Source organism: Prionailurus viverrinus, chromosome X, assembly GCF_022837055.1.
Source record: "Prionailurus viverrinus isolate Anna chromosome X, UM_Priviv_1.0, whole genome shotgun sequence".
In the NCBI taxonomy this organism is placed as follows: domain Eukaryota; kingdom Metazoa; phylum Chordata; class Mammalia; order Carnivora; family Felidae; genus Prionailurus; species Prionailurus viverrinus.
In genome coordinates this window covers 14583928-14608101 of record NC_062579.1, presented here as the reverse complement: position 1 = coordinate 14608101, position 24174 = coordinate 14583928, and the positions used below count along the sequence as shown (strand labels likewise).

Below are 24174 nucleotides of genomic sequence, written 5' to 3'. Positions count from 1 at the left end.
TGGTTTCAGTAGGAGAGAAGGTGACTATAAATGAGCCATACTAAAAAGAGCAGTAATTACAGTTATTTGCATCCCAGCTTTGTGATGTCCAGCATGAAGACAGTATTCTGAACATGCAGTCTTGTCCTTCTCTATAAAATACCCAAATGAATTTTATAATGGTTTTATTCATGTCTTAAGTCACATGATGGATAGAACATTAACTTTAGCTTTAACCGTTATATACTAAAATGGAAAGGCATTGGTGACAAAAGGGGTTAGCTATTATTTATTCATTCACTTACTCATTCACTCATCCAATATTGTCTAGCCTACCATGGCCATATATCATTTTAGGCACTGGGTGTACAAAACAGGAATAAAATCCCTGCTCTTCACAAACTTATATTCTGCTAGGCAGAGATGGAAAATAAATCAGTGAACAATATTTGGTATTGTACTCATAGTGATAAAGCTGTGAAGAATATAAAATGGGGTAACATAGCAGAGAAAGAATGGTGGTGGCTATGGTAGTGAAGCGGCATCTGGGTCAGACTGGGTTGTCAGGGGAGGACTCTGAGGGGAAAATATTTGAAATGAGACCTTATTGGCAAGGTGTATAAATACATATTTCAGTAAACATATAGAAGGCTGTTGCTATATGGAATTCTCAAATGTCCAAAGTCAAAAATGAAAGGAGTAGTGAGTGAGTGATAAGAATGTAAAGTGAGGGACATTTCTATTTTAGCTCCTAGGATACAGTTAATATATTATGTTGAAATGTACAAAATTGCTGCTATTTCATCATTTTGACCTATAAAAACAGCAATTCATATGATTCAACTCAATAGCTAGAACTGAACAAAGTTAGGGCATGTAGTCAGGTAAATGTTATTTATTGAGGTTTGCCAGGATTAATTCACTGCCCAAATCCAAATATGCATAAAACCTACATAAATTATATAGTTATAAAAAATTTATTGGAAGACCTACAGTGTGTCAGATATGGAAACTAAGTGCTTTCTGGTATTACCTCATTTGACTCTTACCTAACTTCAAGTACTGCTATCACCTGATGTAACAATGAAGACATTGAGGACCAGAGGTGTTAAATAGCTTCATCAATCATACCGCTTGCCAATGGAATACTACTTGGCAATGAGAAACAATGAAATCTGGCCATTTGTAGCAACATGGATGGAACTGGAGAGTGTTATGCTAAGTGAAATAAGTCAGGCAGAGAAAGACAGATACCATATGTTTTCACTCATATGTGGATCCTGAGAAACTCAACAGAAGACAGATACCATATGTTTTCACTCATATGTGGATCCTGAGAAACTCAACAGAAGACCAGGGGGGAGGGGAAGGGGAAAAAAAGTTACAGAGAGGGAAGGAGGCAAACCATAAGGGACTCTTAAATAGTGAGTACAAACTGAGGGTTGATGGGGGTTGGGAGGGAGGGGAAAGTGGGTGATGGGCATTGAGGAGGGCACCTGTTGGGATGAGCACTGGGTGTTGTATGGAAACCAATTTGACAAAAAATTTCATATTAAAAAAAAAAAGAAAAAAAAAAGAAAAGAAGCAAAAAAAAATCATGTCACTTGCAAGTGGTAGAGTCACAAAGCAAGGATTTAAACTGAGGAGGAATATCTCCAGAGAATATATTCTAAGTTCCGATCACTTAGTGTTTAGAGGAAAATATGCTTATTCATTTCAAATGACAATAATTATTATATCTAACTTGCTATATTTTCAGGGCTACATAATATTTATTTTATTATTTTTTTAATGTTTATTTATTTTGAGAGAGAGAGAGAGAGAGCAAGCGAGCATGAGAGAGTGAACATGAGTGGAAGAGGGGCAGAGAGAGAGGAAGAGAAGAATCCCAGGGAGGTTCTTCACTGTCAGCACAGAGCCCGATGCAGGGGCTTGATCTCATGAACTGAGAGATCATGACCTGAGCTGAAATCAGGAGTCAGACACTTACAGGGCACCTGGGTGGTTCAGTCAGTTAAGCGTGTGACTTCGGTTTGGGTCATGATCTCACAGTTTGTGAGTTTGAGCCCAGCGTCGGGCTCTGTGCTGACAGCTCAGAGCCTGGAGCCTGTTTCGGATTCTGTGTTTCCCTCTCTCTCTGCCTCTCACCTGCTCATGCTCTCTTTCTCTCAAAAATAAATAAACATTAAAAAATTAAAAAAAAAGAGATGCTTAACCTACTGAGTCACCCAGGCACCGCAAGGGTTACATAGTATTTATCCCCTTTTATAGATCTAACATTTTGTTAGTGCCAAGACTTAAATGATGTGATGTGATATGGGGTATATGTTTGCATATATATATATATATTAAAAGAGTGCCACACTGCTTGAACAAATATATTTGAGGATATAACATACATAATAGTGGACAGGCTCATGTGGATAGTAACGATAAGCAGTTTGGTACAGTTTTTTCTTTATGATCTTAAATCAAGGTTAGTCTCAACTATTCATAATCATTTCACTTGCTACTTGGGCATATGATGAAACCTTGGACAATGAAATATGGAGCTAAGTCTGCTGGAAGGATCTAGGAAAGGCTTTCCTTGTTCTTACAGAAAAAGGACTACAGGTAGGGTTCTTTAGATATTGGTCTTTGGCTCTCTGGATGCTGTCTTATAAGAAGAGATGCTTAGAGCTATTGGCATTACAGAAAAGTTAAGTGACAGTCTTACACTGCAGAGCCACAAAATTCACTCTGGAACAACCCCACCTCTGAACATCCTGTAAGTTAAGGTAATAATTTTTCCTCATCATCTAAGCCAAAACTGAGGGAGGTATGATTACAAATCCAACCTATAATCAGTATCAGCATTATAGCTAGACCCTACTTTCTATCTAGTCTTTGGGGTTTTATGTCTCTGTAATAGTATTTCTTCAAAATCAGAAAATATGGTATTAAGAGAACATTTGTTTACTACTTTCTAGATTTTTTTTGTGTTCTCTATATATACTTGTTACATAACCAGCCAAGAATAATGCCCTTAAACTTCACAAAAGTGACAAAGTTAAGGTTCTCTGCTATTTTTTCTGACTTTAATGCATATTTTTTATTCACATTGCTTATATATCTTTTACATCTGTTCTTTTAGGCCTGAACTATAATTTAGGATAATATTGATGATTATGCCCTTCTAAATTCTTTGTGCATAATTTATCTTGACAATCAATAAAATAGTAAAAAGTGCTGTAACACTTTTCTTTATTTTCAACTTGTTCCTTTTTATCCTTTAACACAACTTCATATTCTAGGAATATTTTCGCCTTGCCCACATACTTTGTACCTGAATGTTCTTAAAAAAATAAAAGTCATAGCTTTTAGAAACTCTTCAGGAAATTACTCTAGGACCCTTAAAATGATTGAAGAGGATTAATCTATATTCTTCTACACTATATTGGCAGTCATTATCTATCCTCTCTGCCTAGATAATTTAAGATATTAGGCCACTGAGCTGCATACTTTGCACAACTCTTAACTTACCAATGCTATGCAAAGGAGGTTAGATTAAAAAAAATAACTTTAAAAACCATTTCTCAGCAAATCTCATTTTGAGAGCATCAGTAAGTATCTTGGCCAGATAACCTGATGGGCAATGTAGCTACAAGGTTTTATCCACCCTCCACCTCCACCCCCACAAACCCCATCCCCCACAGCTGTAGGTTTTGCTATACATTCCTAAGACCAAGCTAATACATGTGTAAATTAAGGGAGAATACTGGTAAGTTATCTCTAAGACAACGAAAAAGAGCACATTATAACTTCATTGAGTACATGGAGGCACCAAGAATGTATAGCTAGTAAAGAGTATTCTTACAACTGCCAAGAGGGAAATCAGCAGGATTAAAGGATAAAGCTTTTGAAAACCTCATCTAAACTGCCTAGTATGGCAAAGAAAAGAGATCTATCCCAAGTAGACTTCAAGCTGTATTAACCAAAACAGTATTTTAGTGTTACAGCAGTTGATTTCAGAATGAAGTATATCTTTATATTTTGTCCCACACTTTAATGATTTATACTCCTTGGAAGTTGCACAGGCTGACATAATTTATAATTTAATATAACTGAGGTATTATAAGGCCCACATCTCAGTAAGCTTCGAAACTGCTAATTGGGATAATAGGAAATTACTTGTCTTCTCCCAAATGCCAGTGAAGTAGGTCAGGATAATTAATATGTAAGCTGGCTTTTAAGTCAAAGGAAAACAAGACAGGTCTCATGTGTGTACTTTTAATACCATCCATTTTACACCAAAATGAGTTCTGCCTATTAAAAATCATAGTATGATTCAGTTAAATACATGAATTTCAAAATAAGAGAAAAAGTAGTCCAACCATGAGAAGACACAGATTGAAGACTGCTCTAAAGAAGGCTACATTTATACCTCATAAGCAGGGAAATTGAAAAAAAAACACATCTAGATCACCGATTTAGGTACATTTTGTTTTTTAGATTGCTTTGTAAACTTGTAAGCACTGTATAATATAGATCACATTATATAAAGTTAAGGTAAACATAAATGATAAGACAGGGGTTTGGGTGATGACATAATTCTTCATCCTTAAAGCAGAAGATAGGCTATATTTTCACATTTTCTTCCATTACTCCTTCTGCCCACTTGCCTGATACTTTCTAGCTTTAATTTCTTGGTAAGCTGAGAAAAAACGTGTGTAGCTAGAGACACAAAACTTATGTCCTCTGCAGGTCTGTGCTGGATAAGTGCAAATTCACTATAGTAGGTCAAAGCAAACGCTGGCCTCGAGCATGACAGTTAGTAATACATCCCTGCTTGACTCTAACAAGCACAGGTGCCTGCCAACCTGTGGGCAGCATAGTGAATGCTCTGCGCTGGAAGGCATGTCCTAAGCCTGAGACTGGTGGGATGGCCACAGCTTCTTTTGTGTATATAATTTTTGCTCTGTTGACATAATACCCAGCAGCTTGATTTGAATAATAAGCCTGGAATACTAGGTCCTAATGGCCAACCCAGGGCAGCCATGAACACGACACCCCTTAACTAGACCTTAAAGATTCTTTTGAAAACATGGATTTTAAAGCTGGTGTTTCTCAAGTGAAGTGTTTATCAAATCGTACACTCCTAAATATTAAAAACAGTAATGCAGAAAAACCATCATTAGGAAGGCAGACAGACATTCTATTAAATACAAAGCATCTTCTAGTAGACAACCATGAAACACATGTTCTGCTGAGAATGGTTTGATGAACATTGACACATCAAGCAAAAGATCTGGGGAAAAATGCCCAGAAAGAAATGGGGCCCTGAATTATAGTGCATGGCCACATTTAGTGAAGCAGATCTGACTGAAATAGCATGAAATGCCCCAAAATATTGAACTGTGAAGACAAAATGTGCAATATTAGATTTATAGACACACTTGCTAAGACTGTTCTGCCTTATCACAGTTATTCCACAAAAAAAGAGACACTGAAAGAGATGGAAAGTACCGAAAAATTGCCCACTTGACTCATTTGGGAACCTGAAGGAAAACCTCACCAATTTAGTAGTGCATGTACAAGGTAAAAATAAATTCAATCAAGAAAACAGCAAAGAGACACTAGAAGAACAAACTCGAAAGCCATCTAACTATAGATGCTCTGTGGGCCCGGGTTTTCCTTTCAGGCCCTAGGATGCACCTTCTCCTTTCCAGGACTCCCTCCTGCGATGGCCAGAGGGAACTGGGAAGTAACTGGCTTAAGCGAAAAAGATATCATCGATGACTTCTACCTGTGGCCATGATGATATGTTTTCTGAACAGAATTCTCTATTTCAGAGGGCTGTGCAAATTTCAACACAATTTATCTTAAAATGGCAGAGTTAAAGTATTTTCCCCAATATGTTTGTAGAATACTGAACAAACTTCACATACTTAGTTACAGCAGTTGTGCAGCACATAGATGACAGTCAAAATGAAGTTTCTAACTCATCTTTAGTTAAATTTTAGAAAACAGTATCCTGATTTTGGTAATCATCATAACACTAAAAAATGTATTATCATGCTTGCCAGAAGTCCTACAGAGACCTCACATGGCTCCTAGATATTTCTTCACCAGTCTCTTCCATAATCTCTGATAAATGTGAATGTTGGGAGGGCTTGGCAGGTAGTAGATGGTAATTACCTTTTCCTGCACCAACAGTATACCTTTTGTAATGCTCCTTATGGAGATTATGGCCAACATACACTTCACATGGAAACTGCTTTAACATATGATTTTTATTACCAACAACTCATATTTTCATGGTATAAGATAGAATTCTCCTTAAATAAGGCAATGAAGACCATAAAAGAAATTCTACTGTATTTTCTTGCTAATAATCTCCAAAGTGACTCTCATTTTAAATGAGCCAAGTTTAACATGGGCATGAGGATACTGACCTGCTGGCCCTCTGTGAGCTTTGAACTGTTTTTCCAATTGTGAAGAAGAACTTACAGTAATATATCCCATAATCAAAGTCTCGTATACTTACAAAATGGGTGGATGGCTATAGTCTGCTTATATCCTTTAAAAAGGGAAGTCTAATGCCCTGGTGGGAACAAATCAGAAACTGTGGTTTCATCAACACTAGCTTGGGTCAGCTGCACTAACTGGCCCAAACTTCATTTTGAATAAAGACATGCAAACAGTTTTATACTACTTCTTTAATACTGTACTTTTTTATTGGGGGGGGGGAGGGAATTTTTACATTTAGGACTTACAGCCAAACCTAGATTTTCTTTCTAAGTAAGGTAACTGAGTTCTAGCCTTTCCCTTAAACTAGCCTGGGTTTCTGGACTGGTGTATCACATTAATTATAAACAGATGCTTGGTAAGGCATGTTGGATAAAGAACTTGAGAATTAGTAAACATATTCTTAATGCCAAAAAGTCAGAGGATTATTTAATTGACTTTGTCTCTCTTCAAAGTTGATTCACATAAATTGAGTTTTGTAATTAACATATATACCAAGAAAATAAATAAATGCTTTTGGAAAACTGGTTTCTAGAAACAATTTTGGCCATTTGGAGTTGACAGAAATGCTATTTGAAATTTCTTCTTGGAAAACTCCTTTGAATTTTTCCTTTAAATCTTTTAATAGTGAAAAGGGAAGTTGTATATGTATGTGTGCGTATGTATGTGTTTCTGTGTTCACTTACGTATTCAACCAAGGTTCTGCTAACACTGTGCTTGAAGCATTTAGTTTCTTAACCCAAACTCAGGGGGCAATGACTGTGGACCAAAGGGATGATATATACAGGGGAGAAGAAAGTGGATAAGAGGTAGGAGAAAAAGAAATGACTATCATTAACCTTACAAGGAAAATGGGTAACTGGGGAAAAGCATTTGCTCTAGCTTTGGGTGTCCTGGGATATAGGCTTCATTATCCACCTTTCTCCCCGCCATGTTACTCAATTTCTGAAAGTAAAACAGCAAAGGATACCTAACGTCCTGTGCAGCAAGACTATTATTTTAAGAAAAAAGGGAAACAAAATTCTATTTTCTTAAAATAAGAAGTTTGAAAAGGTTAGGACTCTGTGTACACAGGCTAAGGATCTCCAACATACTTACTTTTGTCTCCTATGTTTTCCCCTGCTGCCTCCCCTTCCTCCTCCTCCTCCTCCTCCTCCTCCTCTTCCTCCACCTCTGTGGGCTGCACGTCATCCTGCGGGTCACAGGCACTAACGGGTGCGTTCAGACAGCAGTGGTTGAACCCGCTATCTCGAGGCAGAGTAAAACTTCGAGGTTTGCCCCCATTTCCATTTAACACTTGCATCCTCTCACTCTCAGCCAAGGGGTACGGCCCATAGTGATCCTGTAGGTGGCACTTCTGAGTTGGAAGGGTGGACTGCCGCCTGTGCTCTGGGGAGATGGCCGCGGAGTCAGAGAAGACAGAATCCTCCAGGGGCAGAGTCTGAAGATAGTGTAATCCTGAGCTTGTCAGGGGCGTCTCGATTAAATCCTGCCAGGAGCGGCGCTGACTGGCTGTCTTGCGAATGGGGGACACAGCACTGCTCCCAGTCACTTCCTGGCGAAACTCTTCATGGGAGGACTGTGACTGAGAGGTCTCTGTGGAAGAGAGCCGGCTGTGTTTTGCTTCCACGTAAGGACTGGCACAACTCATCTGTGGAAAGGAGCCTCTGATCAGTCTCTACAGAAAATAACAGACTACTTCTGTTACCAAGGAACACATTAGATTTCTAACAGTTAACATTTACCAGTCAAGTTAATGACTAGTCAAGTTTACAGACATCTCAAAGTTAGGCTCAGCTGATATTTTAAGAGACTGAGATGTGGAGTGTTGAAATTCTCCTATACCAGACTCTCATAAAAAGTCTGACATATTAACATGCAAAGTTGCACAACAGTGAAGCATAAGAAAATTTGAGTGCTTATGTAAGAAATATTCAGCAACTAAGAAAAATCTGAAGTTTAAAAAATCTCTAGGAATTTAAAACCCTGAATAATTGCTGCCAAATTCATATTTCTGGATTTTGTGGAGTTTGGGGGTGAGAGCAAGGAGAGAGGCTTTTGGATGTGAAAAGAAGGTGCCTATAATCGGACAGAACCCCTCCTCTTCTTCATAGGTGAATGAATCCTCCTATGGGCCCCAATGAAAGGTGTTCTTGTGGTCCTTTCAATTTGTGGCACTTTGTAGAGTTAAACATACAGGCAAGGTGAGATACTCTGATGGGGATGAGCATCTGCCTTGGGCATGGGCACCTCAGGGTACATAAACACAAAAGAAAAATGGAATATTTCTATTCTTGGAATTTAAAGTTTGGGAGTATATATTACAGTACAAAGTACAACCAAGAAAATGGACTGGCATCAAGTGAATGCTGTAAAAGACTCGCAGGTGCTCCTACTGGGGACAAGGCTTACTCTAGCTCTCGGGGCTAACAGATCAGTTCTGGCTCCTTTCTGGCAGGAGGAGTTGAATTTGTCAAATGTGATCAAGGCAAATGGGGCTCAGGTGGTGGCCAGGACAAGCCTGGCTGAGGCAAAAGCACACGCTGCCCCTCTGGGTAAAGGAGAAGTTAAATGGCATCTTCTGGGGGCAGTTTATCTTCCCACATGTTAATAACAATGTAAATAGCTTCCTTCTTGAAATTCACAAGTTGCTATGATTAAAGAGCTGTTCCCTGAAGCTGCAGTTTCCCTTTCTTCCTCTTTTATAAATATTTAAAAGGAATTATTCAGGCCCTAATGTTTTAGGCAAAGAGGGAAAATATGATATAAACTGTATCTTGTCACTGACTTCATGATTTCATTTCTATAGCTCATCCTTGCATTCTGTTACACTCAGCATTTATTAAAGAAATGTGCATACATATTAGGAACAATTCTTAGCTAAGAGACATTGACATCAAACACTGTTATTAAAAATGTGGCTTCCCTTTTAGTTATTAGTCAAAAGGACCCATTCATTTATTTCAGAAATATTTATTTATTCATTTCAGAAATATTTATTAAGCACTTAATAAATAAGTGCCAGTGCTGTGCTAAGCCATGGGGATGTGTAGATGAATACAGCAGGCCCACAGTCTAATCTAGTGAGCTGTTTGTAGTCTCAGATATTCTGATTTAATGCCTGGATAGGGTCTGAACATCTGCATTTCTAAAATGTTACAGAAGTGATTCTTATGCACAGCCAAGGTTGAGAAATGGCCTAGAATTTTATCAACATCTTGTGTAGCGTCTTATTTAAAATCCTCTAGAGTAATATGGAGGTGTAATTAGGTTGAGTGCTGTTGTCACCTAAATTCAGCTTCCATTTCCTATGTGGAAGACTCAGCCCCAAGATAGCCAGAATTAACTCTTATGACGCTGTAACCATGCAATGTATTGTCAAAACTGGGAGACTACTGAGATGCTCTTAGTAGTTCTGATGGGCCACGGGCATAAAGTGGGATAGTCTCAAGCAAACTAGGGCAGTTGTTTACCCCATTAAAAGATTATAAACTACAGGCTATACACAGAATCATTTACACAGGTTTAAGAAGTCTGGAGCACCATATAAACACATACATTAAACCAGACCCCATGACTATCTGAAGAGCTATCTGTCAAAATATGTTTAATATAGATATAATATTAATTTTTATGAGTCATTTCTGAAGGATATAGGAATGAACTTTATTAGTGTGGGATACATAAAGCCCATTTATATATCTTTTTCTAAGAAAACTTATTTTTGTTGCTGATATTTCCAGGAAGGCTACTCTGACACAAACAGGATTTTTTAAAATAAAACTGGGCAGATATTATGCCTGGAATCTGTGGTGACTGTTTCTCCTGATTAAATAGTCTTTGCATACTAAATTTTTTCCCCTTATTGTTTTTAGACTCCTTATGTTCTTTCCTCTTAGGGAACCTGAGGTCTGACGTGCAATTCACTACATGGGGATATTTTGGGTCAAAGAATCTGATGCTAAATAATGTCCATTCCTGTTGGCAACTTACAGAGGGAGGTCGTGGGTATGTGTCGTAAGGGGGCGGAGGGCTGTCCTGTTTGGGTGTTGATGGAGTATCTGCTTCTTCCTTGTCACTCTCACTCCAGTAATCTGTAAATTCACACACACAGATACAACATTCTATTAAATATTTCTAGCCATATTTTCATTCTATTAAATATTTCTAGCCATATTTTCTTTTTTTTTTAAATTTTTTTTTCAACGTTTATTTATTTTTGGGACAGAGAGAGACAGAGCATGAACGGGGGGGGGGCAGAGGCAGAGGGAGACACAGAATCGGAAACAGGCTCCAGGCTCCGAGCCATCAGCCCAGAGCCTGACGCGGGGCTCGAACTCACAGACCGCGAGATCGTGACCTGGCTGAAGTCGGACGCTTAACCGACTGCGCCACCCAGGTGCCCCTCTAGCCATATTTTCAAGAACACACACTACCAGCTAACACAAAGACATTTAAATTCCACTCCTATACCCTGCTCCACAGCACCCACTACTCCAGGCCCACAAACTTTTATTTTCAGCTGGGTGTTCAAGAAGAAGGAAGAGTGCAATCACTTAATTCCAATAAAGCATGCAATTATACATAGCTATAATTTTAAGGAGTTAAGAAAAAGACACTGCAGAAGTCAAATCAGGTTTAGGGTGCTTTAGATTCCAGGCCAAGTTATTCTGATGCTTGAATTAGTGAATAATAACACATGACGCCTCTTAAAGGTGTATCATTTTACCCTAAAGATGAACACTCAAAGAAAAGCAATATATATACAACTGTAGATCTCTACAGATATAAACAGCTCCAAAAATAATGTTCTCAATTCTCTTTTCTGGCTCCAATTCACTGGTTATCTAACAATCACTGTTTCCAGAGTCATGCTGACATGACTCTCTATAACACGATACTCCCACCTCTACTTGGAAACACATGGCAAACCTTGATTCTTGCCAAATGCAAAAGGGCAAATTTGCTGATGTGGGCTGCAAGTTCCAAACTTCTAGAACTACTTAAAAGGGTAGAAAATGTAAGCCGCTAGACTTGGCAGAGCTCAGGCAAGAGGGAAAGGAAAAAATTTTGAGACATAAATTAGTTGAGTAAGTAAAATACAGCACAAAGACCAATAATCAGAACCCGTTCCACTAATAACGCAACCACTCTTAGGTTAATTCCTTATAAGATTTACGAGGAAAAACCTGTAAGTATTACCCATTTTTATTCTTAAAAAATCTAAATCAAAAGAACCATCATTAGGCTTAACTGATAATCAGATTTAGGTGAAAAAACTATGGCACATACTTTTACAGGAACCTCTTTCCACCCAGGAATCTTTTACTGTAATATTTATATATATTTTCCTTGTGGTGTTTATGAATAAGTATAGTTAATATTTATTGAGTACTTACTATATGCTGCACATACTTTTATAGGAACCTCTCTCCACCCAGGAATTATATATATTCTTATATATAAAAATTATATAATATTTATATATATTTTCCTTGTGGTGTTTATGAATAAGTATAGCTAATATTTATTGAGTACTTACTATATGCTGAATAGAAAGTAGAAGAGCTGGGATTTGAGCTAAGAAATAGCCTTGCCCTAAACCTTGGAGGGCTATCACTGGGACTCTTGAATCACACACTGGGAGAGTTTAATTTGACATATATTCATGATGCTTTGAGCCCTCCTCCTCCTGCTGTTCTGTAACCCTGGCTATCATGAAAAGAAATTCTTTAGCAGTGGAGATTATTACATTCAGGCCTCAAAATACAAAAACTTTGAAAATGCTATTCCTATTTTAATTATTCCCTTTGACTAAAACGTAAGCAGAAACTACTTAATCTAAATTTGTGTCTGGTATTTATAATGGATCATGCTGGTGACAGCTAGTATACTAAGCTTCCTCTCAAATATGAATTGATATAGTTGCCCAGCGATGTACACAACAAACAATGGTGGGAAAAGCATGAACTATATACCTGGGCAGATGGAGGTTCAATTCTTGGTTGTACCACTTACCATCTCTGTGCTCTTGTGATGGTTACTAAACCAGAGTCTGTTTTGTCATCTGTAAAAGGGGGCTAATAATAACTGACTTTCAGAGTCGTGTATATGTGTGTGTGGGGGTGGGTACTAAATAAGGTAATACATATTCAAGTGCTTTGCACCTTGAAAGCACTCGATATTAGGACCCCTGATTTTATTTGGTGGATTTATAGGTAGCATTCTAGGACAGTCTGACCCAGATCACAGAGGAGGTAAATGCCTTGTGTTTATCTTCTTGGACATCAGTTTTTTTTTTTTTTCTCGTAGCAAGTTCCAGCAATGAAAAGTGAATTCTGTAGCTCTGGGATCTGGGTTAGGCAGTTTTGTGGGAGTTTGAAATACTATAAGGAAGTCATTGCTGGAGGTGAATGGAATAAGCACCACCCCATCCCAACCCTAAGCAGTGGTTTGCCAATATCACTTTGCTCTTACCTTTCTCACTATTTCCTGTGTTGAATTTCTCCTTGACCTCTGTACTGATACCTTGGGGGTCTCAAGGAATTAGAACCTCAAGGGGCCCTGAACAGCATGCTGAGAAGGAGATGGTCACCATTTTATCAAGATCTCTATAGCTATCACTACAAGTGACAGATGTGGGCGATTCTCTCTGCTTTCCCACCTCAGCTAAATTAGGGAGAATTCTAGTCCACTACTTAATGTAATTTTTGGTTTACTAAAAAGCACCATCAATCTATAGCTTATTTGGGTTGCCGAATAAAAGACTGAAATTCCCCTTTGTAAATTAACTTCATTTCTCACAGTAAGTTGTAGGTCTTTGAGAGAGCAGTGACAGAGAAGAACCTACATAGAAAACTCAGTCAGTCTTCTTTTGGGGTTGTGTGGAAAATTACAAGCACATTGTTTGCTCAAGAGGCTGAAATGAGTTTGATTTTCATTCTATGAGCAAATTAATTTCTTTTTCTTAGCTTTCCATTTAGCAAAAATAAATGGATACTTTTAATGTCTTGCAGTGATATTCAATATTATATGTAACTAATCATGAATAAATAGTGCCATCAGTAGAACAGGAAGATTTCCACTTTATTCTCAGGTTGATACAAAAGGATAATTTGAGAAACTTAACAGAAGACCATGCGGGAGGGGAAGAAAAAAAGAGGTTAGAGAGGGAGGGAGCCAAAACATAAGAGACTCTTAAAAACTGAGAACAAACGAGGGTTGATGGGGGGTGAGAGGGAGGGGAGGGTGGGTGATGGGTATTGAGCAGGGCACCTCTTGGGATGAGCAGTGGGTGTTGTATGGAAACCAATTTGACAATAAACTTCATACTAAAAACAAAAGGATAATTTGAGAAAAATGACTTTTTCATCTAGAACTACCAAAAAATACAATATATTTCATTCATTTTTATGTGATTAAAGCTTTAGGAAGACATTGTGTGACTGAAAATAATGTGTCATGAATGTCTGACTTGCACGTGGAAAAATATAGAAAAATTATTAATAGGCAATTAGCCAAATTTTGATCTTCATGTAATTTAGTGTAACCCTGTTTTCTCTAAGTACAACAACAAATAATGAAAGAGAAGCCCACATCCTTTACACTTCTGGAGCTAAAGATACTAATTCATTAAACTTTTATTTAAATCAATGAAAGAGTCACTTTGAAGCTGCAATGGATATTTAAATAAAAACAGTGTTTTGGAGTTACTCCTTTGCGTGTTTGTGAAATATTCCCAACCCTCAACCACCTATATTTTGTATGAAGCTTAACTTCAGTACTGAGAACAGTACTCGGAAGATGTCAAATAATTCTACAGAAGTGTGGAGTAGACACATGCATACAGTTGTTTTCTATATAGAATACCATGAGACGTAATGCAGAAGGTAGGAAGTCTATTACATTTCTGACCTATGTTAGAGTGCCTGAGAAATATACACTCTACGTGGAAAACCAAATTATTTCAGATATTCTGGTTGCATTGTGCTAGCAAGGGAGACGTGACTTGTTAACTATTATAAGCTTCTGCCAGTGATGGTCTACTACTGCAGAAGGTACTAAAATATGCACTCACATGCCAGACCAGCGCATCATGAATCCATGCACTGAATACTTATTGGAACCTGTATGTACGGTATAACTTACCAGTTCCTTAATCCATAATTATATATGGCTATATAATACCACGTACAAAGAAAATTAACTAAAATAAAGACCATGCTAAACTTCAAAATAAGAAAGTTAAGCTTGAGAATTCAAGATTCCTTCTTTATGCAAACCGAGTTTTTCAAAGATTCATTTCCTATCAGTATACTGTCTATACTTTTAATTTTTGCATCTTAAAAAAATCAGAAACAAACCTATATGCACCTATAAAATACAGTTTTTTTATGCCTTTAAAAAATGTGAGAAGGAAGGCTAACAGATTTTTTAGTAGTCTTAACACAATTTTAGGCCTATAAATTAAGTTGAAGTATGAAAAGTTTAAATAAACTTAAGTAAACTTTTAACAATGAACAAATGTGGCTTAATAACTGGCCTGACACCCCATAGTCCTGGCTGGGATTCACCTGTGCACCCTGATTTGATGGAGATTGTTTCCTCATTATTTGTGGAAGTATCCATGCTGCTTCCACTCCCAGGAATGTTTTGTCACTTTCTATTTTTTAGACATTTATTATTATTTTTGAAACACAGAAAGAGAGTACGAGCAGGGGAGGGGCAGAGAGAGGACACGCAGAATCCAAAGCAGGCTCCAGGCTCTGTTGACAGCAGAGTTCATGGTTTGATGCAGAGCTTGAACCATGAATTGCGAGATCATGACCTGAGACGAAGTCAGATGCTTAACCAACTGAGCCACCCAGGCGCCCCTTTTTGTTACTTCCTATCTACTTCATTCTCATCCTGTGAGAATAGGTTCAAATAATGGAGTCAACATAAAGCCTTTCCCACTCCCTTCCTGGAAGCAATCTCTCCAGCTTAATTTCCACAGAACTTGATTTGTACTTTCTTACATTTCATTTTCTGTATTATATTAAGAGGATCTTTTCTACTAGAATTCAGTGTAATTTCAGGCAGGATGGGCGCCTATTTCACCTTAAGTCAATCAGCGTGCTAGTTGAAGGCCTTACACAGAAACACTTCATACTGAATAAAATATCTTCTCTTTCTCTCTACTGCTGACTTTACATCAGCCTCACTGATCAACTTCTCTAGCAAGTTATTTCCTCATTAATTCTGCCTCTTTCCCAGTTTTTTAAAAAAATTTTGCATCCACTTAGCAAATTTTAAAAAAATCAGTTTCACATTGTGCAACCATTAGTACTGATTGACTTTATGTTGTTCTTTAATTTTTTTTCTGCTGCTCTTCAATTTTTCTTAAGCAATTTCAAGTGTGTATCTTTTTTTAAATGTTTACCCATTTATTTTCAGAGAGCATGTGTGCACAAGAGCGCTTGAATGGGGAGAAGCAGAGAGGGAGAGGGACAATCCCAAGCAGGCTCTGAACTGTCAGCGCAGAGCCGGATGCCAGGTGAGAACCCACGAACACGAGAACATGACTTAAGCCAAAATCAAGAGTTGGAGGCTCAACCGACTGAGGCACCCAGGTGCCCCTCAAGTGTGTATCTTTGATATCCTCAACAAGATGATATATTCCTATTGGCAGGAACCATGTTTTGCTATTTCTTTGAAATCTTCCTGCCCTAAGTCCTCACCCTTCACTGGCTTACTCATCCCCATTCCCTCACCCATGGCTCTAAACGAGGGGTTGGTAAACTGTGGCCTGCAGGCCAAATGAGGCTCTCTGCCTATTTTTATATGGTCTGTAGATCAAGAACAGTTTTTACATTTTTAAATGGTAAAAAAATCAAAGGAAGAATAATTTTTTGAAATGTAAAAAATGATATGAAATTTCATTTCACTGTCCATAAGTAAAGCTTTATTACAGCCCAGTCAGAATCCTCATGTGTGTACAGCTGCTTTCATACTATAACAGCAGAGTTGAGTAGTTTAGACAGAAATCTTATGGGCCTGCAAAGCCTAAAATATTAACTATTTGGCTTTTCACAGAAAGTTTCCCAACCCCTGCCCTAAACATTTGCTGACAGATTGGTTTTGGGATCTGGATATCTACTTTAGATATCTCTAACCTTCAGCTTTTACATGTTTAGAAAAGTTTTGGCTGAGGTTTTACTTTGAGAGGGAACACAAGGTTTTTAGAATTTCCACATAAACAAATAGTCTATGCCCACTGGAGACACAACTAGAAATAAGTTTGTATATATATATATATATATATATATATATATATATATATATATATATATCAATCTGTAGAATTCTTTTAGCTTTAGGAAGCCTCAAAAGATTTCCAAAAACTGTTGATGCTTCCAAGGGATATACAATAAACACTTTTTGGAAATGTAAAGCAACTTCAGAATGGTGACCACAGCTTTCATTAAAATTTAAATCTGTATAATGACATTGTGTTTTGTATATCTGAGGTCAATACTGAGGCAAGATCCATAAGATCACAGAATTACAGAGTAACAGAACTGAAGAACATAACCAATTGAGATAATTTATGGAAGGAGGAATCATCCATCTGAGCTCTTTGCATAAAAGTCCACTTAAATGTCTATGACACCACTAAACAGAAAAAAAAAAAACCTCACCAACAAGGACCTGGACTCTAGTCGATATTTAGGACCAATTACAGATTTTTAAATTTGTAAGATTTTTGTCCTCCATTGGAAACAGACTGAGAGAGACAGCAACAAACTCCACATCAGCTGCTCCAAAAATTTTAGAATTTATTCCCCCTCTGTTTAATTTACTAAACCTCACCTTTAAGATGGTATGGTTTGGATTCAAAGTGCAAAAAAGAAAAATAACTACAGCCTGATATATGCATTTTCACTTAACTGATAGTAGTGAATCACTGTATAGGATAACAGCAGAACAAAACAAAACAAAAACCCCAGAACTGTAAAAAAAAATTCCTTTACCTTGTTCTTGCTTAATCCTCTCTCTTTCTGCATATCCTGCAGTCAGCATGTTGATTCTGTTAAGCCACCTGAAAAAAACAACTATTAAAATCAGTAACACTGCAATTGAATTTCGTATATTTTACTTTTAAAAAATATTTATTTTAAGGATAAAGAAGATGTGGTATATATACAATGGAATATTATTTGGCCATAAAAAAGAATGAAATCTTGCTATGTGCAACGGCATGGATGGAACTAAAGTATATTATGCTAAATGAAGTAAGTTAGTCAGAGAAAGGGAAATACCATATAATTTCACTCCTATGTGGAATTGAAGAAACAAAAGGAATGAAGTGGGTAAAAAGAGAGACAAACCAAGGAACAGACTCTTAACTGTAGAGAACAAACTGATAGTTACCAAAGGGGAGGTGAGTGGGAGGATGGGTAAAATAGGTAATAGGGATTAAGGAGGGCACTTGTTGTGACGATTCCTGAGTAATGTGCCGAATTGTTGAATGACTATACTGTATGCCTGAAAGTAACACTGTATGCTAACTATCCTAGAATTAAAATTTAAAACTTAATAAAAATGTTTATTTTAAAATGTTTAAGAATATATAAGATAATTCTACATAAAAGATGTGTTCTTTGCTATTCTTGACACATCGAGCTTTCAATGAGCTGTATAATTTGCTGTGGTATAAATTGCTGCCACACTACAGATGGTATTTCAATAGAAAAGTCTTAAGCAAACCTGTAAATATATGTAATATAGAGGGTTTTAAGATGATCGGAGCCCTATCAATTCTGTTGCTCCAAATTTAGAAGCGGTCCAAATATTTCTGCTGTTTGTTTCTTCAGAACAAATGCTCTTTTAATATAATATATACTGATGAGAAAAAAAGTTATGGACCTCGCCGGTCAAAATAAATTTCACTATGAAGTATTAGTTTTGATGAAAGTTATTTAAGTTTAATGTTCCAGGGGGAAACACATCTTGGGAGTACTTTGGAAATTTGTCTCTAAATACAATTTGTTTTCTAAAGACCAAATGAGCAAATACAATTTTAACCTCTATTTAGATCTTAAAAACTTATTTCCATGAACAATAGTAACTTAAAAATAAATCTTAGTTCTTTCCTCTCTCAGTAGTGATGCTATTTCCAGTGTTTTAATCTCTATCTTTTGTTCCACCAGGTCTCTCCCTGTGTTAGTTATTCCAGCTCTTTATACTGTACCAGATGATCAAATCACAAAATCTTTAAATTAACCTGACAATTTCCCATTAGCCTATTCTGAGGTATGATCCATATATAATTTCCTAAATCAGAAATTGAGGAAAAACCCCTCTTCCAAACTACCTCAAGTTTGGAATCAATACTATAGTTAACATCATTAAACTGTGGAATAATCTGATCAAGATGTATTTTTAAGAAAAAAATTGTTTGAGAACTTTTTCTCCCAAGAGCTTATCTACTGTGTCAAATGAAAGATGATGCTTTTTTCAGTGACTCATATATTTCATCATTTATGCCCAGTAGTATTAACTGTGCAACAGATAGTTAGAATATCTTGGAAAAAAAGGGAGGAAAGTTGTGTCTCTAATTGACAAAATCACATCCATGGAAATTTAAACTTCAATGTTAAGAGTAAGTCACCTAAAACCCAACTTTATTTTGAGAAAGCCTACAATGTAATTATCACCTCAAGTATTTTGGGGAAGTGAAGAAGGGAGTGGAACATAAAGGAAATAAAATAAAGATTGAACAAATAAATTCAGTAGCATAGTATACAGCCACTCCAAAAAATTACAAATTATAAGTTAATAAGTCAACTTCATGATTAGTAACCTTTAAAAAATGACTCTATTCTTAGTAAAAAGGTCAAAATTGAAATTTAGTCTATAGGTCATTTGTAGTGAGAATGGGGTTGAATTTGTACTACAAGACAAATCTTAGCACTCTTAGGAAAGATGTGCCTGGCGCTTTTGGGGTGAAAATGATGATAACAGTACTACAGGAACATATATTAATGAATTTTAATGAAGTACCTCAAATTGACTATTATTTTTTAATATAGATAAACCTAGACATTGTTTTATTTATTTTTTATTATAATTTATTGTCAAATTGGCTTACATACAACACCCAGTGCTTCTTTTTTTTAATGTTGATTCATTTATTTTGAAAGAGAAAGAAAGCGTGAGCAGGGGAGAAGGGCAGAAAGAGAGGGAGAGAATTCCAAGCAGGCTCTGCACTGTCAGCACAAAGCAGGATGTGGGCCTCAATCCCAGTAACTGTGAGATCATGACCTGAGCTGAGATCAAGAGTCTGATGCTTAACTGACTGAGCCACTCAGGTGCCCCCCCCTCCTTTTTTCTGAGAGAGAGAGAAATAGAGAGAGAGAGAGAGAGAGAGAGAGCGCAACTGTGCAAGGGGCAGAGAGAGAGAGAGAGAGACAGAGAGACAGAGAAGTGGGACTCACTTGGGGCTTGTGTTTTTTTGTTTTTTGTCTTTTTTTTTTTTTTTTTTTTTTTTTTTTTTTTTTTTACCCTAAGCGGGACTGGAGCTCATCTGAAACGGGGCATGAGCTCACATGAAGCGGGGATCATGCTCACCTGAAGTGGGGCTTGTGTTCACCTGAAGCGGGGATCATGCTCACCTGAAGCGGAGCTCAAGCTCACCCAATGTGGGACTTGAACTCACCAACTGTGAGCCAAAGGCAAATGCTTAACGATGAGAACCCCTCATATTGACTATTATAAAAAATATCACTGAAATTTCATTTTGTCAGAAGTTTAAAGAACAATGAGGTCTTTATGAGATGAATTAGGAAACTAAGAAAAAGGCTTCTTTGATTTTTCAGTTCAACAAATTTACTAAGTGCCTGCTATATGCTGAACAATGAGCCATGTTTTGGGGGCACAAAAATGAATAAGACATAATTCCTGCCTTCAATGAGTTCCAGAATTGCTAAATGTCATAAAACAATTGAAAAATTAGCCTACTTTTAGGAAGAAAAATTCTGTTCATGATAAAAACTCTGCAGAAAGTATGTGGATAAACTCAGGTCAGTGTGCATAGGCACAAAAGGCTGAACACTACACAGTCGTTGGTGCTGTCTTCGGTAAACTTGTCCTCAAGGCCTCAACTAGAAGAGGCTTACCTATATACTTGCTGCAGTATAATTTGGTATTTATAGGCCATTATAAACAGCAGATACATATGCATTAACTGAGTCAGGTAATATTTATTGAGAACCTATGACTACAAGGTACTGTTATTCTAAGCTCCAAGGATAGAGAGAAACCAAACAAAGTGCCTGCCTTCTCAGGAGACTACATCTTAGTGAGGGCAACAGATAATAAACAGGGATACAAATAAACATATGTCAAGTAGTGTCAAGTGCCATTTACAAAAATAGCAACGTAAAAAATTAGAAAGTCAAAGGTGCTAAGGATGGGGGGGCGGTTAATTTAAGAAAAGGTGGTTAGGGATACAAGCACTGAATTCAGTGATGGGGAAGGGCTTTGATATGAGGTCCACATTCAGCACCTTATCCTGTCACTGATGCTTTAAAACAAGACAATATAGGTAAGGGGATATTGAGCCTTTCCATGAAGCTATCAATAACTAACAAAGAATAATGTATTGAGAGGAAAAAAATGAGTACAAACTATGGGAAAAATGTCCAAAGAGTAATTACCAAATAGAAATGAGTGAATCCTCACAATTATAAAGACCTAAGTGCTGACATAATAAGGAATATATAGGCCAAATGAATTCAGTAAATAAGTCTCAGAATACTTGAGAAACATGATATTTTGTTTTCTTCCCACAGATTTCACAAAGACTGGCAAAAATTTTTTTTTCATGTTTTAATGCTCATTTCTGAGGAGGAAACAGATGGATGGTGGGGGGAGCCTCCAAAGTATTTTTGCAAATTACCTCACAATCAAACTTACAGTTGGTCAAAAAATAGAAGGTGAGATTTAAATATTTCACGCTTGTGTATATGTATACATATATATGTATATATATATGCATATATCTGGGTATATGTATATACATACATATATTTGGGTATATACAGGTACATGTAATTAAATTTACTTTATATCTCTTGTCAAAACTTGCACTATATTTTTAAAATGTATATGATAGTTTTTTGGAAATTAAGAAATAACCAGATAAAGCTTATAGCTATGATTAGCATAATTATAATATCATAAATATAAAATCTCTGAAGACTTAGGTACATTCCTTTAAAAGATTATATATAGCATGAACCAACACCCAGATTATCTTGCTGTTAAGTAACAATCAGGTTCCTGAACAAAATCTTTGGAGGGGATCTCTCCCAACCTCTAATCCTCTATTTATTTACAGCACTGAGTCCCTCCCGTCTATTAACAAGTAATTTTTAAGAACTTGCCTATTGAAAGTAGACATTGGGAATATGATTATAAAAAAAAAAGAAAAAGAAAAATATAAAAGTCCATTATACTTAAAGTTTTAAAAAAATTCAGTATTTCAGGACAATTTAATTCTGAAGTTTCTAGTGCAACATAGCAAGGCTTACATAAAACAGCACTTTTAAATGTATGATGTGGAGATGACATATTTGATCAGTTTCACATTTTCACTTTGACTCATTGCTTAGAAAAAACAACAAAAACAACAAAAACAACAAAATGGGTTTGCTTTAGCTTCTATGATATCCTGAATCAGATACATCTATAGGATTATTAGGGAAGAGCAGTGACATGACACACTTTTTTTTTTTTAATTTTTTTTCAACGTTTATTTATTTTTGGGACAGAGAGACAGAGCATGAACGGGGGAGGGGCAGAGAGAGAGGGAGACACAGAATCTGAAACAGGCTCCAGGCTCTGAGCCATCAGCCCAGAGCCTGACGCGGGGCTCGAACTCACGGACCGCAAGATCATGACCTGGCTGAAGTCGGACGCTTAACCGACTGCGCCACCCAGGCGCCCCCATGACACACTTTTGAAGTTATTGCTAACACAGGGCAGGTAGAGACCAGGCATGGTTTCGTACTTCATAAAAAGACCATGATTAGCATGTTTCATGAATAATTAAATCATGTTAATTCTTAGAGATGGTTGTATTCTAGTGTATCCATCTTGTAAAATAGGATAATGCTCATTTTTACCACTTATTTTCTGTTTGGTCATGATGTAAACCCCTCATATTCATCCCAAAGGCACTGTGCTCAACATGTGATAAAATAAATAGTGAATAACTAGAACAGTAGAATTATAAAATTATTAAAACAAAAAATAGAGTATCACAACTTCTCCTTACCCCATGAACATGTGAATAAACATTTTCATTTTGAGAACAAATTAAGGAGAAAAAGCTCTTCAAATTCCAATTGCCTAGTGTGAAATGTCAAGAATGGTAATGTACATCAAAAAAAGATTTTGGGAAGTACAAGAAAGACTCAGTTCCCTTATTAATAATAAAACATTTTATCAAGTGTTCTCAACACTTTTGTTTGCCATTTCCTTGTATTCATATCCTTGCTTTAGGACAAACCATGCCTGTATTCCCAAGTGTCAAAACACCAAGATCATTTATAAAAGCATATTAAGTGTTCATTTAGTGTGCTCAAATACATTTATAAAGTTGCTCAATTTTGTGCTTAAAAATATCTGGATACTAATTTTTTTGAGACACATAAAGAAAGGTAAATGGGGGCAAAAGCCCAAAATATATGAAAGGGATATACATTGCTACCAAACATTTACATAGCACTTATAATTGAGCAGGGACTGTTGTAAGCCCTTTATGTGTGCTCATTTGCTCCCGACAAAAGTCGTTTGGGTAGAGATTATTATTATGTCCATTTTTCAAGGGGTCAATACCTGGCATAAAGAGGTCCAGTTCTATATCCAGGATCACACAGCTAGTAAGTGTGAGATCTGGGATTTGGACAGTCTGGTTCCAAAGTCTATTCTCTAAATCACTATGCTGTGCTGCCTCTCCCTAACTGTTGGCAAGTTATGTATGTAATATGTACTGCCTGCTAAAGACCTGTAAAAAGGAAACATCTGAATCTTAAACCTAATTTCTATAAATCTAGAAAAGAGAGAGGGGAAAGGAAGGAAAATGAAGAATCAAATTCATAAATGCTAAAGTGGGAAATCTGAAGCAGAATGTTGTAGATGATGGAAATTTATATATACACATACATATATTTTTCCCCCCACAGGTCCGAATGACCATGTAGCCAACCATCTAAAGTTTATTCATTCATTTTGAAAGAGAGAGAATCCCAAGTAGGCTCTGTGCTGCTGGTGCGGAGCCTGACACAGGGCATGAACCTACAAACCATGAGATCATGCATCACCTGAGCTGAAATCAAGAGTTCGACACTTAACCGACTGAGACACTCAGGCGCCCCAACCATGCAGCCATCTAATCACTTGGCTGTATAACCTTGTTCAGTGATAGAAGAAAGGTTACAGAAAGAAATATTAACTTCGTTTAGGACTAAATAATTGAGATGGATGTTATGTCATGAATACCCAGCACTTGGAAGAGTCAGGTTTTTTGGTGAGTATCTTTTTTTTCCCTCCACCTGGGAACACATTTTAAGACATATCTTTAAAAAATTTTTTTTAATGTTTTTATTTAATTTTGAAGGAGAGAGAGAGACAGAGCATGAG

At 36.8% G+C, this 24174-nt stretch overlaps 1 protein-coding gene across 4 annotated transcripts in view; it reads right to left on the bottom strand.

Moving 5' to 3' along the window:
* CNKSR2 (connector enhancer of kinase suppressor of Ras 2) overlaps positions 1-24174 on the bottom strand; it is a 293610-nt gene that overhangs the window by 37120 nt on the left and 232316 nt on the right. For all 4 annotated transcript variants that reach the window (XM_047845020.1, XM_047845018.1, XM_047845021.1 and 1 more), the window contains 3 exons: positions 17499-17566; positions 10480-10580; positions 7585-8137 (listed from right to left, as the gene is read on the bottom strand). In XM_047845020.1, coding sequence (XP_047700976.1) covers positions 7585-8137; positions 10480-10580; positions 17499-17566 — 722 coding nt within the window. The remainder of the gene's footprint in view (positions 1-7584; positions 8138-10479; positions 10581-17498; positions 17567-24174) is intronic.